General features: G+C 53.7%; 2 protein-coding genes across 3 annotated transcripts in view; both read right to left on the reverse strand.

Moving 5' to 3' along the window:
- Nucleotides 1-1,198: 1,198 nt before the first annotated feature.
- Nucleotides 1,199-4,219, reverse strand: Them6 (thioesterase superfamily member 6). Its single transcript, XM_051202556.1, has 2 exons — nucleotides 3,567-4,219; nucleotides 1,199-2,071 (listed from the first exon to the last, which is right to left on the reverse strand). The coding sequence occupies exons 1-2, from the start codon at nucleotides 4,077-4,079 to the stop codon at nucleotides 1,958-1,960; spliced, it is 627 nt and encodes a 208-aa protein (XP_051058513.1). The 5' UTR covers nucleotides 4,080-4,219; the 3' UTR covers nucleotides 1,199-1,957.
- Nucleotides 4,220-7,769: 3,550 nt separating this feature from the next.
- Nucleotides 7,770-13,251, reverse strand: part of Psca (prostate stem cell antigen) — a 1,185,392-nt gene continuing 1,179,910 nt past the window's right edge. The window contains exons 2-4 of one of the 2 annotated variants that reach the window (XM_051202694.1): nucleotides 10,228-10,327; nucleotides 8,756-8,863; nucleotides 7,770-8,391 (exon numbers count right to left, since the gene is read on the reverse strand). In XM_051202694.1, coding sequence (XP_051058651.1) covers nucleotides 8,177-8,391; nucleotides 8,756-8,863; nucleotides 10,228-10,279 — 375 coding nt within the window. In that variant the 5' untranslated portion in view covers nucleotides 10,280-10,327 and the 3' untranslated portion in view covers nucleotides 7,770-8,176. Of the gene's footprint in view, nucleotides 8,392-8,755; nucleotides 8,864-10,227; nucleotides 10,382-13,251 lie in introns of those variants that run through there. The other variant, XM_051202693.1, reaches the window with a different exon arrangement.

Consider the following 13,251-nt stretch of genomic DNA (forward strand, 5'->3'; position numbering starts at 1 on the left):
GCAGTACCCCCAGTGGAGCAATCCTCCCCGCCCAACCCCCCCCCCCCCACACACACACCGCCATCACCAAACTGCAATTTAATTTCAGAGAGCCTCACTGAGCTTTGGATTTGCAGGCAAGAGGCCATGGCTTATCAGTTCACTGTGGAGACTGGGCAGATGTCACCCCCTAGTGGAACAGTTGGGGTACTGCCTCAACCCTCTTCAGAGACACTATCAGTCTAACCCTAGTCCCGGGTCCACAGGGAGGCAGCAACACCATAGCTTAGCCCCTGAGGGGGCAGCTCGCTGAGCTGCAAGCTCGGCTCAGCTACCTGGTCCCCAGTGACAACACAGAACTGCAACAGCCCTGCCTCGTGGTTTAACTTGGAGCTACCCACCTATGTACACATCTGGATGAATGACTACACATCTAGGTCATTAAGCAGGGAACACCCGAGGTCAGGCAATGTGCCCCTCTAGCCCTGCAGGCAGAGACACAGAAGCCCCACCTTGCTCCTACTGTTTACTATCTGGAATCCCAGTGAAAGTCTGGCAGCACTATGGGCCAGCCATACACCCTCCCAGACCCTCACAGCTAGACTGTCCTTGACCCTTTCCTCTCTGACCATCTCCTGGAAGGGCAAAACCCTTCTCCCAAAGCCTCTGAAATTAAGACAATGAGTAGCCACCCATGTGCCTACAGGTTCAGGGCCAGAGGTGGCAAAGACAGGTCTTCCAAGCTGTATGCTAGCACAACCTCTCCACCCCTCCCCCATCGCTGAGTAATTACTTAAAATGAACCCACTCCTTTTCAGACCCTCAGGCCTCTGAACTACGTTGGGTAAAGCACAAACCTAATCCCTTGCCCGCCCCCATAAAAACATCCGCTCTAAATCCTGAGACTCCTACTCACCCTGCCCACAAAGGGCACGAAGAGCCCACTGCTGCCTATGCCAGGTACATGTGACTAGGGCTGCAAAGTTCAAAGGCTGGGGGTAGGGGATCAAGGTAGGAAGGCCAGCTGGGGCTCTAGCCTGCTCCTTCTTGGTCTCAATCCCATGACTCATCAGGCTTAGCTGTGCGTTCAGAGACACCCTATGCTATCCATGTTCCTCCAGAAGATGCACCGAGGAAAGGATAGGTCTGTGCAGGGGTGGCAAGCCTGTAGAAATGAGAGCCTCCCCAGCATACATGCCTTTTAAACTCTTTAATTTTGTGCTTTCTTTAAATAAAACAGTTTGCAGCTTCCCCTTGACAGCACTAAGGCAAGCATAGTAGCATGGGGGCAGGGGGGTGTGAGTGAGGGTCAGGGCATCACTGAAGCTCTCGGCTCTGGCTCCAGGTATGGTTCCTAGAGAGGTAGCAAGGAGGCAGTGCCTAGCATCAAGCAGCTGTCCCCCTCCCCTGAGCTGACAGGGCAGGTGCTCGGCATAGTCATGGGACCCCCCTACACCAGGACTCCTGGCCTCAGTGACCTGGCTAGACAGGCTACATCCTCTTAAGAGTGGTGGGCATCATCAGAATCTTGGCCAGGGGCCAGCTTCCACACGCCCTTCTGTGTTCTAAGGGGCCCCTGGGCTGGTCCTGGCCTATCTTCCTTGCTATAAGGTGACCCTCCAGAGGGCCGGCTGTCCCTGAGTAAGAAGCAGGCCCCAGCCACACCCAGGACTACTCTGGCCTGCCTGGCCACAGCAGCCTTGACTTTGGGCTCTGTGTTGACCCTTCTGCTCCAGGATCCAGCTCATCAAGACACACTAGAACAGCCATGCTATAGGGACCCAGAGGCAAAGCTGGGCCAGGACAACAGTGTTCACCCCAACAGCTGCCCAAGATGAGGTAAGCACAGAGGAGTGTCAAGCAGGTAAAAGGTGCCAGGCTTGTCCAAGACCACACCAGCTAGGAATGCAGCCCAGGTGGCCCCTTCTGTAGAGTGGACTGGCTGATAGGCAGTGCAGGGAGGGTGCAGATGTGGTGGTCACTGGTCCTTTCTGGTGTCACTGAGCCCACTCTCAGCACGGAGCAGCTGGCTGCTGGTCTCATTGTAGGCGATCCAGTGCTTCAAGTCTTCCGGCAGCTCAGGGGGTTCCACCTGCAAGGGGACAGGAAGCTAAAGCTTCAGAGAGCCAACTGCTGCTGTGTGTTGAGAGAGAGGCATAACAAAGGGGCAACCAGCCAGGCCCTCTCCTTCCTCTGGACCTCTGCTTACATCATGCTCTAGCCTCTGACCTTGCAGGAACCAAGCCCCATTATGACACCTGCCTAGGACCTCCCCAATCCCTCTAACCTAGTTTCCCCTTCCTAGCTCGTTCTATCTCATCTGTTTTGGCTAGGCCTCATCAGCAAGGCCATGCTTGAAGCCTGTCTCTAGAACCAGGCAAAAGCCTGTGAGGTTGGCTGCCTGGCGAGCTACTAGCTGCCTGGGGAAAAGCAGAATGAGGGGCAGGGCATGGGGAGGCACTCCTCTAGAAGTGCCAGACAAGGCTGCTTCACAGGACTGAGGGGTGAGGTAGAGGCTGAGCAGAGGTTCTAACCTCTCTCATGGCAAGTGCCACACAGCAGGTGGGAACTGCTAGCCCAGAGCCTGGGTCCTTTCTGGGTGCAATCTGCCATCGGTGCTACTTCTTCCTAGCACATGGCCCCAGACTAGCCTCTAGGATTCCAGGACCCAACCTGACCCATGACACAGTCCAGTAACCAGGGAAACGCCCAGCAACCCCAGGCCTCCAGCTGAGCTGGGATGCCTGCATGCATGGATTCCACCTTCTCCACATCGGTTGCTGTGCCAGCACCTCCAGTCCCCTCACATGCACTGTACCAATCAGTACCAACCAGCCCTTAGGAGTTCATGACTCAACAAAGACAGAAAGCCAGGGATCCTTGTCTAACACCAACCACTGTGCAGACTGGGTGAATGACCGGCATCTCTGAGTCTGTGTTCCCCTTCACTGATGTAAGGTCATTTCTATGCTCTAGAAGGGGCACCTATCTAAGGCAGAGAGGGCTCAATAGGGTGGGGCCTGCCCTGGCACCTTTCAGGAGTCTGCCTTGGCAACCATCACTACCCTGGCTGTCTCCAGAGTCACAGTTGCCACACTGAAGGAGCTGGTTCTGCCACCAAGCTGGAGGATTGGGCCCTGGGGAACCTTGGGTCCCAGAAGGTATCGGGCTCTCCTCCCTCTAAGCTTGGAAAGACACAAGGCTTGTGGTCTTTTGGAGTCAATCCATCCCAGGTTTCTCAGCTGCAAGTTGTGCTAAAAAGGATCTCAGGTCCACTGGAATTCCCAGCAACTGCTTCTAACTGACCATACTGTTATCCCATGCTCAGGAAGAGGCACCTGTCAGAAACCAGAGAGGGTGACTCAGCACTCTAGACCACACAGAACTAGGACTTGGACTCTAAGAAACATGGTCTGAGCATCTCATATATAGAAGGTGGGGACCCCATGAGGGGCATCAGCATGGGCCCAGCGGAAAAGTGCAAAAGTGTTCCGATATAAGACCAGTCCCAGAATGTCAACTAGGTCTTCCGTGGGAAGGGGGCTGGGAGTTGCACAGGGCAGGGGCATAGGGGTAGGGCTGCTCACCCTGCGCTTGCACAAGTGCTGGACTATGCGATCCGGCGAGTTGCCCAGCACGTGCTGCCGGAAGCGCAGCAAGGCGCACAAGAAGCCATCGCGAAGGCTGACAAAGCGCGCCTCCAGGTAGAAGGCGCGGTCGTCCCAGCCTAGCAGGCGGGTGCGCACCTCGAACCGCTCAAACAGGCGCAGCGAGCGGCGATAGCGCGCGCACGAGGCGGCCAGCACCGTGTGAGCGCCCAGGTCGCGCAGCGCCCCCAGCACACCGCAGCGGGTCAGGTGCGCGGCGCGCGCCACGTCGGCCTCGCGCAGGTAGCGCGCGTTGTTCATGTGCAGCAGCAGGTCCAGATCCGAAGGCAGCACCCGGCCCACGTACCGCTGCTCTGCTAGCAAGTCGCGGACGCGCGGCTGCAGCAGGCGTGCGCGCAGAACCACACAGGGCACGCGCACCAGGTACCAACCATCCAGCAGCGCGAAGAAGGCGAGCGCCAGGACTAAGGACGCCACCAGCAGCCCCAGCATCTTGGCAGCGGGCGCCCGGTGCCCAGGAACCCGGTGCAGGTGCCTGCTGCAGGCCTGCTCAGGAGCCTAGGAGCTCCGGGAACCGCTCGGAGCGCACCACCTCTTCCAGAAGTTCGAGGCGTGGGGGGGGGGCGCCGGAGGCAGCAGCGTTGTCTGCAGGAGTAGCGCACACGCCCGATCATATCCCACCCCCCGCGCGCGCCCTTGGTGGTGTGTTCCGCTCCTCCGCCAGAGCCGCTTTCGCTTTTCCCGGGGCGGGGCGAGGCGGGAACGCGTGGAGCAATACAGCGCCACCTGGCCGCTGCGCTGGGCGTTGCGGGGGCAAGAGCGACAGGGAAGCCTGCTCTCTCCTGCAATCCAGTAGCTCAAATGAGCATAACCAAAGATTTCCAAATCTTCCCTGGTGTAGCTGAGGAACTTTGCAAGGAAAACGGACAATGCTTCGCTATATATGCTGCTTCTGCGAGGCTGCCCGAGACCCACAAGCCTGCCCAGGCGTCCCGCTTCCGCAAAGTCCCTGGGGCACTGGATGTGGTTTAGAGTGCCTTTCAGTCCCAGTCTGCAGCCACATTACTTGTTCCCCAGTACTCACCCTCTGTCCGCCAAAAACTTGATCACCCTAAGCGCACCCCATTAATTATTCTACCTTTTACCTCTTTTAATGCAAATAGCATCCAAGATAGAGGAAAAGAACTGGGGTGTAGAGAGGAGTACGATGAATGCAAATGACTTGTCTATCTACTAAGCTAAAGGAGCCGGCCATGGTTTGTGGAATGCCAGTCCCTTTCCTTCAGGTTAGGGGAAAGTTTTGAGATCGGGCTGGGTGTCCTGAATAGCCTCCTGGACTTTGATAATCCTGCGTACAAATGACTAAACGGAGCCCAAGGATGGGTGGGCTGACTACGCTCCAGATGACCAGGGCTGAATTACTCCAACTGTCTCATACTGGGCTGGGTGGGTTTGCTGTGGTCTCTGTCCAGGGCAAAGTTCTTTTCTTTTTCGGTTTTGCTTCTGAGGACGGTGGATGTCACAGGGTCTTCTTGGACACTCCAAGAGGTAAGGGTAGCTCCAAATGACCTGGAAGAACCTTTCCCACACTTTGTTTCTGGGTAGGGGCAGCCTCTGAATAGGAAGAGAGTAAGGAATGCTTTTGGTGGCGTTGTTCAGAGAATGCCTCCAGGAAAGAGACCCACCACAGGTAACCTGTAATCAGACCTCTGAGGCCGGGAAAGATTTGAATGATCACCCATCCTCTGGGCCTCCACTGCTCCTATCACCTTGCTATGCTTTGAGCCTCTCTGCTGGCTGCTCTCCACACACTGTTCACCCTGCTACCATTTTTCTTTTCCCCTCTCCTAGCCTAGGCCACATTGCCAGGGTCCCCTCGAAGGGATCTGAGCACACCTCGCTGTAGTTTCAAGAATAAAGTAATGCTTGTCTGTTTCATAGCTGAACTCTGCCTGGTTGCCCTAACACACCTTGGTGTCTACAGGATTGCTCAATACACCTCTTTCTCTGCCAGCACCAGGTAAATAAGAGTGCTGGGTACAGAAGCTTCCCTCCAGGACTTTGGCTCTTCGAGGGCTCCTGTGTTTGCCTTAGAGCCAGGCTTCACCTCCAGAGGCAAGTCACCAATCGTTTTGTCCACCAGGGGGAACATAAGGCATGGGCGAAGGGCAGCCCCAGAAGGATAACCTGTCCTAGACCTTGCCCCGCCCATCCTTCCCTGGCCCTCACCTGCTAGATAGCTGAGATACACTGGAGGCAACTATGGGGAGTTAGAAGCCCATACCAGGTCATTAGTTTGGTCTTGGCACCCAGGGATGCCCTCTACTCCTTGGGGCACCTTCTGCCTTCTACTTCCCTCACCCTAACTCTAATAATTTATTACAGAGAAGTCTCCAGAGTTGGGTGAGAAGTTCCTTTGTCGCTCTGCTCCGGGGAACCTTGGACTGCAGGACCTTTTGGGCTCCAACCATAGGGAGAAAGAGACTCAGCTAAGGGGCAGCTGATGTGTGGTCCCTGGTGGGTGGAGTCTATCCAGTGAGGATGGTCATTCTGTATGAGCCAGCTCTGCATCCTCTGCTCTTTGTTCTCCCAGCTGTGTTAAGAGAACAAATATGTCCCCTGCTGTCCTGCAGGCTCCGTGGTGTGGGGTGGTTTTAGGGTGTCCAGAAGTGCCAAAGAGAACCCAGCCAAGCCTAGGTAACTGCTGGATGTTGTATGCCAGGAGCAGCCCTTGGGACCAAGCAGATGCCCTATAACTGCTGAGCAGATGGAGCCTTGTCCTCCACTATCTTCAGGGACCAGAAGGTCCCAAAGACTGTGCTGCCAGAAGTACCACCCTGAGCACACCCACTTGTGGTTGTTGTTGGCCCCAAGTCCTGCACCAATTTCCTAATAGGTGAAAGACTCCCAGATCTTTGGTGTCCTCTTGAAACACAGGGCCTCCTAGAGCCTGGACTCAGCTCAGGATGCTCACCTTGTCCCAGGGTTGAGAGGAATGCTTCCTGCTCGAGGTCATACACAAAGGCTGAAGGCATCACCTTCAAAGAGAGCCCTGTAGCCTCTGGCCAGGCTAACCCTCAGCATGACCCCTGTCCCACTGGGGTCCCAACTGCCACCACTGAACTATGGGACTCAAGTTCTGATGCTCGGCTCCTACACACCTAGGCCCTTCACTGATCCTCTATGTCCCCTGTGCAGGCACCCAAAGCCCACAGCCTGTGCTGTTGCTCTCTATTTAGGAATTTGAAGCTTTATTAAATAGCTGTAATCCCTGAGAGAGGGGTATGAAGCCCCAGTGACTGGCCACACATGCAAAAAGCCCTGCTGGGCACAGGGTGGAGGAAGGTACAGAGTGACACTTCCTTAACTTCCTCATGCAACTGTCTCAACACTGGCATGGGGAGGGGCATCAGCTGTAGAAACAGCTCCTCATGCAGATCCCCAACCAGGGTCCAGGCTATTCCCAGGTGTAAGACAGGGTTCCTTCCAAAGGTTTTTCCCAGGAATGGCAAGGAGGATATGTCCTCCTGTAGACAGCCCCTCACAAGCTTCTAATGACATGGACACAGACTCAGCAGCAGGAACTTGGGAGTGTGGGCTGAACACACTCCTGCGTGACATGGGGTTGGGGCAGCTGGCTGCCTGCTCCAAGACTCTTGTGCTTGTATTTCCTGTGTGCCTGAAACATGCAACTCTTAGAACAAAGGACTTTTGTTTTGAGGCAGGGTCTTGCTATGCAGCTCTGGCTGGCCTGGAACTGCTATGTAGACCAAACAGGCCTCAAATGCACAGAGATTTGCCTGTCTCTGCATCTCAAGCTCTGGGATTAAAGTGGGGGCCATCATGCCCAGCTAGAAAAAAAGTTTTGTAACTGAAACTGGAGGGAGCTGCAGAATGTTCTCCTTCCCAGGGGCTCCTCTTATCCATGGAAACTTGGGGCTTCCTTCCACTGGGAGGGCAGTAGAGGAACACACAGGACTCTGAGAAGCTTGGCTATGTGCCTGAGTCTATACAGCAAGGGCGGGTGTCCTGAGATATGCAGTCCTACCTCCTGCCAGGTGCCGCATATGTGTTCCTACCAAAACCAGACACTAACCCATAAGGTCAATGGCATGTCCATGACCCTTGATGGACATTGCCAGGCTCATCATGGGCTGCTTAAGGACAAAAGCTCTCTCCAACTTACCCAACAGTAATTTATTACAGGCCTACTGTGTTCTGGGTCTCTATAAACACAGGGCAGGTCTGCCTATCAGGCTCATCTCCTAGGACTCCCAGGACCTCACACCCACCTCCCAGCTTCATTTCTGCCCAGTCCATCTCATCTCAGCCTTCGCCAGGCCCTTCCCAAGAGCTGCTGTGCAGATTGGCTCAGCTCCTAGGGAGCAGGGTGGCCCGGGAGCCCTGTAGCAGAAGAGCCAGAGCAGAACTGGTGGGGTGGAGCAAAGCGCCAGCTGGAGAAATAGATGCAGCAGAGAGGAGGGAGAACCAAAAGGGGCAGGGCAAAGGTCAGCTCTGTTTGGATGTTAGGAGTTGTGGGGGGGGGGCATCCCTGCACAGTAGAGGCTCTAGTAGGGCTCTCCTAGAGCCTATAAATGGCTGGAACCCCACAGCAACAGGCTGCAGAGCACAGTAAGCAGCCCTAGGGTGGTGGTAGCCGGCTTCAGGGTGTGGGCCCCATTGACATTGCACAGGTCGGAGTAGCAGCAGGTGATGTTCTTCTTGCCCACGTAGTAGTTCTCAGCGTCATCCACACAGTTTGAGCTGCAACCTTTACTGATAACTGTCACAAGTCCAATGGCCCCTGGGAAGACAGATGGCAGTTTAGGTTAAAGACAGGACTTGATATTCACCTCACTGCCCCTGCCTCAGGGCCCCTTCCTGAGCATGCTAAAGCTCTAGACCCACCCCACTGAGTCCCAGAAATGTTTGTTGAATGAGTGAGCAGCGGGAGGAGGGGATAGTGTGCAGGAACGGGTAGAAGAGTTCTGGGATGGCTAAGCAGGAATGTGCAGATATATGGAGAGGTGGGTAGATGAACCGAGAGAGAACTGAGGCAAAAAGCCCAAGGTCTGGATAGTTTGTTGCTTAGCTGGAGAGGGAAGGAGGCTGAAAAGCAGGATAGTGGAATGGCTGGGCAGCAGGGCAGCGGGTAGAGGGGGACTCACGGACACGAGATGTCCAACAGCTGTTCTGGTCCTGGGTGCAGTTCTGCACATTGAGGCAGTCTTTGTTGCTCACCTGTGCTGTGCATGAATAGCACTGCAGGGCAGCACCTGTGGGTGAAGCAGGAGGTTTGAGGTTCAGAGGCTGGCCAGCTGCGCTTCAAGAGAGCCGTACAGATGCTCATCCCCACACAGAATGCACAGACACATCTCAGTCCCCTCCAGACTGCTGAAGCACAAGTCCAACAACCTCCAACACCCTTCACAGAGGTTCTGTGCCAGCCTGCAGCCTCTTGGTCACCCAAAGCCCTACTCACTATTTAGGAATTTAAAGTTTTGTTAAATACCTATGATTCCTGAGAGGTGGAAAAATCCCCACTGGCCACTAGGCTCAGGGGAGGTGCAGAGAGACACTGCCTAAACTTCCTCATGCTACTAGGCACTGAGGTCCACCTGTCTTTATTCCCTAAGCCAGATTGCCTCTCAAACCCTCCTAGATTTCTGCAATGCTCTGCAGCAATGGTAGGACCCTGCTTTGTGTCTGGAGCAAGTGGCCCCAGATGTCAAGTGTGGTGGTTGTCTTCTCTCTTTGAAAAATGACAAAGCTGGAGTTCAAGTCACATCTGTGGGAACAGATGTTAAACACATGACTTCAGTGGCCTACAAACTTTGTCCTGCTTAGGTCTCCAATGACCTTAGGGACTGTTCCCACCCACCACCACCATCACACACCTTCCTGGAAGAGGAAGCTGAGGCTTTGAGAGTATAGAGAGTATAATGACCTTCCTGGGGTCACTTGGTGGGAGGATCCAGCATGCTAGATCATCACAGGCTGCCCACCCAAGTAGACTCTTGCACTGGAGGCAAAGGTATCCAGGACAGATCCTTGATTTCCCTCTCAAGACATCCCAAGTAAGCCGGGCAGTGGTGGCACACACCTGTAATCCCAGCACTCAGGAGACAGAGGGAGGTGGATCTCTGCAAGTCTGAGGCCAGCCTGGTCTACAAAGTGAGTTCCAGGACAGCCAGCACTACACAGAGTAACCCTGTCTCGAGAGATAGACAGATAGATAGATAGATAGATAGATAGATAGATAGATAGATAAAGACAGAGAGGGACAGAGAAACAGAGACAGAGAGAGGCAGAGGCAGAGACAGAGAGAAACATCCTAAATACCCTTTCCTGCTCCGTTCCTCCCTCCTTGCCTCTGTGACTCTTCTCAACTTGAGACTTTTGGTCCCTGGGCTTCCCTGACTAAGGGCCAGTCGTACATCTGCCCCTCAGTGGCCTTTCTGGGAGCCTTTCTGTTCCTTCTAGCCTGCCTCTCACAGGACAATAGTGAGAGCCCTCACTGCAAAGCTGTTTTGGCTTTCTTGCTCCTCTCTGTCCTCTTCCCTTCTCTTGGGCCATCTTCCCCTCCAACATTTCTTCTTCATACCTTACCTAACTCTGCCCATGGCTGTCTAAAGCTTACCTGGCTGGAGGGTGAAGTAGGTGGCCACCAGGACAAAGAGGACAGCCTTCATGATTGCAGTGGGCAGCTGGAAGTGTGCCTCCAAAGACTTTATATGGCTTCAGCAGGTAGGGAGGCTCAGATGTCCAGTCAACAGTGACCGGTTCCCTGGAGCCTGTGAAAGCCCAGTGACCAGCCCATTCCAATCTGATCTCGCATACCACCCCTCCCACTGCCTTTGTCATTCTTTCTGGTGCTGGAGGGCATAGCCTACCCAGGGTGGGGCCACTGTCTCTGCTAGAAGTCCTTTCTCAGCCACCCACAGAACAAGGACTGGAAGTCCCAAGACACCCACACTGTGTCTGCCCTTCTCAGGAGAGTGAGGCCAGTTCTGAACACTACTTTCTCTACTCTCCAAGTCATTTGGCTTAGGACAAAGGCAACAGGCATAGTAGCAGTTTACTGCTACAAATGACAATGACTGGCTACTAGAAGGTGTCACTGAATAGGGGCTCTTCTGGGATTGTCTTTCTTGGATAGGGGCCCGAAGAACCAATGAGGAGTTAAGACAGCCATAAGAGCATGTCCTAGAGCATTGGAGTATGCTAGGCCCTGGACTAAGGAATCAATCTTCAGGACTTCTTTATCCCCCAACTTGGAACTTTAGCTACAAGAGATTCAGGAAATGCCGTTTCTAGGCCACCATTTGATATGTTCTGCTGTTCCCAGAGCCACCTTGCACACTGCTCTGTGGTCTGGGAGGCATCCAGCCTACAAAGCAGGGAGGGACAGAGGTCAGGCCATCTGTCCCTGTGCAGCCTCCTGCTGAGTTATAGTGCAGTGGCTATCTCTCTTTAGCAGAGACCATAGATCTTGTGGGCCAGTCTTCTTCAGCCAACTTGGTTCACAGTTTCCTTGGGATCCAGGGGTCCATTTCTTCCTACTGCTATGGGCTTTGGGGTGATTCATAGTCTTTGTTGCTTGTCTTAACCTGAGGCTCACCTACATTCACCATCCTTCTGCCAGGCTCTCTTGGTAATCTTGCTGGGCACACTGTTGCTCTGGCCAGATGCCAGTGTAGAAATGCTGGCCTTGGACACCATCCACTTGCCCACAACCAGGGACAGTGGTCTCTGATGTTCTTTTGCCCCTGCTGATAGATCCCTGACTACTCCTTCACCCTAAACATTCCCTGAAAACATCCTGGCATTTAAAGCATGGACAAGAGTTAAGTATTCCCCTCTAACCTCAAGGAACCACACCATACCCCAGCAATGCCAGGGCTATGCAGCAACCACAGATGGGCTTTACTTGTAGCTCCAGGCCCTCTGTGGTCTCACCTGTCTGACTCTCTAGCATTCCTGGGCTGGCTTCTTTTCCCTGGAAATTCTCTCCTTTGGCAGTATCTCCCATGGCTCAGAGAGAGGCAATATTCTACTCAAAGTCACATAGGCTGACAATACCCTCCTCTAAATGCTTTCCTGCTCTCTGCCCACTTAGAACTTCCTCTTGGAGCATCTCCTTCTGCCACAGGCCTCCCAGACTAGGGAGTGCTGTAAGTGTCCAAGCTTGGTTGTGTCCATGTACAGATGGCTGTCTCCCTGTTCTTACCCACTGAGATGGCTGCCCCTGGAGAGACCTTGCTTATCTATCTCAGCCCTGGAGGCACCGGCACCCAGCACCAGCTGTAACAGTCATTCCCCAAATATTTACAGGTGTGTAAATGTTTGTCGACCATGCTTGATATGAACTGAAATTCCAAAGGCAGTAGTTCTTTACTGGAGCAAGCCCCCTCTCCCCATATGAATGCCTAGAGGCAGTTCTGTAGGCTCAGTCCAGTGGGCACAGGCCAAGATCTTCTCAACACCCACAGTGCCAGAACCCCTTGGAACCACTGGGCCCAACATACCAGTGGTGTTCAGAGAGGGAGCTCTGGCCAAAGGGTGGCCTACTGGCCTCACCTCATGTCAAACATTGAAGACTATGACTACTATTTTCCTACAGCCCCACCTCACACCACAGGCTTAACTCTGACCGCAGCCTAACACTGAACACTTATTCTGGTGACCCTAGCCCCCAAATATGGCAATATCATGGTCACACCCTGAGTCCTGGCTATGTCCAGACATGAGCTTGATCGTGATCATATGCTGGTCCCTGATCCTTGATACACACCGAGCCCTGATCCTGGTCACTCTACCTAATCCTAGACACACAGTGAGCTCTGCTCCTGCTCCCACAGTGATCCTGACTCTGGTTGCAAGCTGATTGTTGACCCTGCCCACACACTGAGTCTTGATCCTGGTCACATTGCGTGGTTACTTTAGCCACATATTGAGTAGTTGACTCTACTCACACACTGAGACCCAGTGCTGCTCATACACTGAGCCCGATTATGGATACAGTATGAGACCTGATCTCAGTTACACACTTAGCTCTGAACTTAATGTCTGGCTAACCCCTAACCCTTGCCCTTCGTGCTTAGGGCATGCACTGAATGCAGCCTTGTAGCCTGAACTAAGCATGGTGGTACACTTCCTGAAAAAAGCCTATCACAAAGGGCATACTCCTTCCAAGTCACTCCAGGAGTGAATGTGGTCTGGCTGTGACCTTGACATAGTTCACCCTTAGCCTGGCTCCACTACCTGAGTCTCTAGTTTTTCTTGTTCTCTCTTTTCCTCTCTCCCCACCACAGCCCATCACACTCCCTGGAGAGCCTGCCCGTTCACATAGCAAAGAAGCCACTGTTCTTTGGGTGTGGATTCTCAAAACTATGCCTTTCCATTAGACCCCTACCTCTTCTTAGGGAGCCATCACAGGGCCCCTTGATGGTATACAAATCATAGTTGGGTAGAGTTGTAATTTTGTACAGAGATGGCCTTTAAAAGCAAAGTCAGCATGTGGAATGTAAAACCACAACTGATTTCTGTTTATGCCACTGCAGGTCTTTGGAAACATGGTCCCCCAGATCATGAGTATGACATGTGCAGCTAGACCTCCAGGAAGCTGGATATCATGTCCCACTAAGGTCTCCATGTTGAATCC

This window comes from Phodopus roborovskii, unplaced genomic scaffold, assembly GCF_943737965.1.
Source record: "Phodopus roborovskii unplaced genomic scaffold, PHOROB, whole genome shotgun sequence".
Lineage (NCBI taxonomy): Eukaryota > Metazoa > Chordata > Mammalia > Rodentia > Cricetidae > Phodopus > Phodopus roborovskii.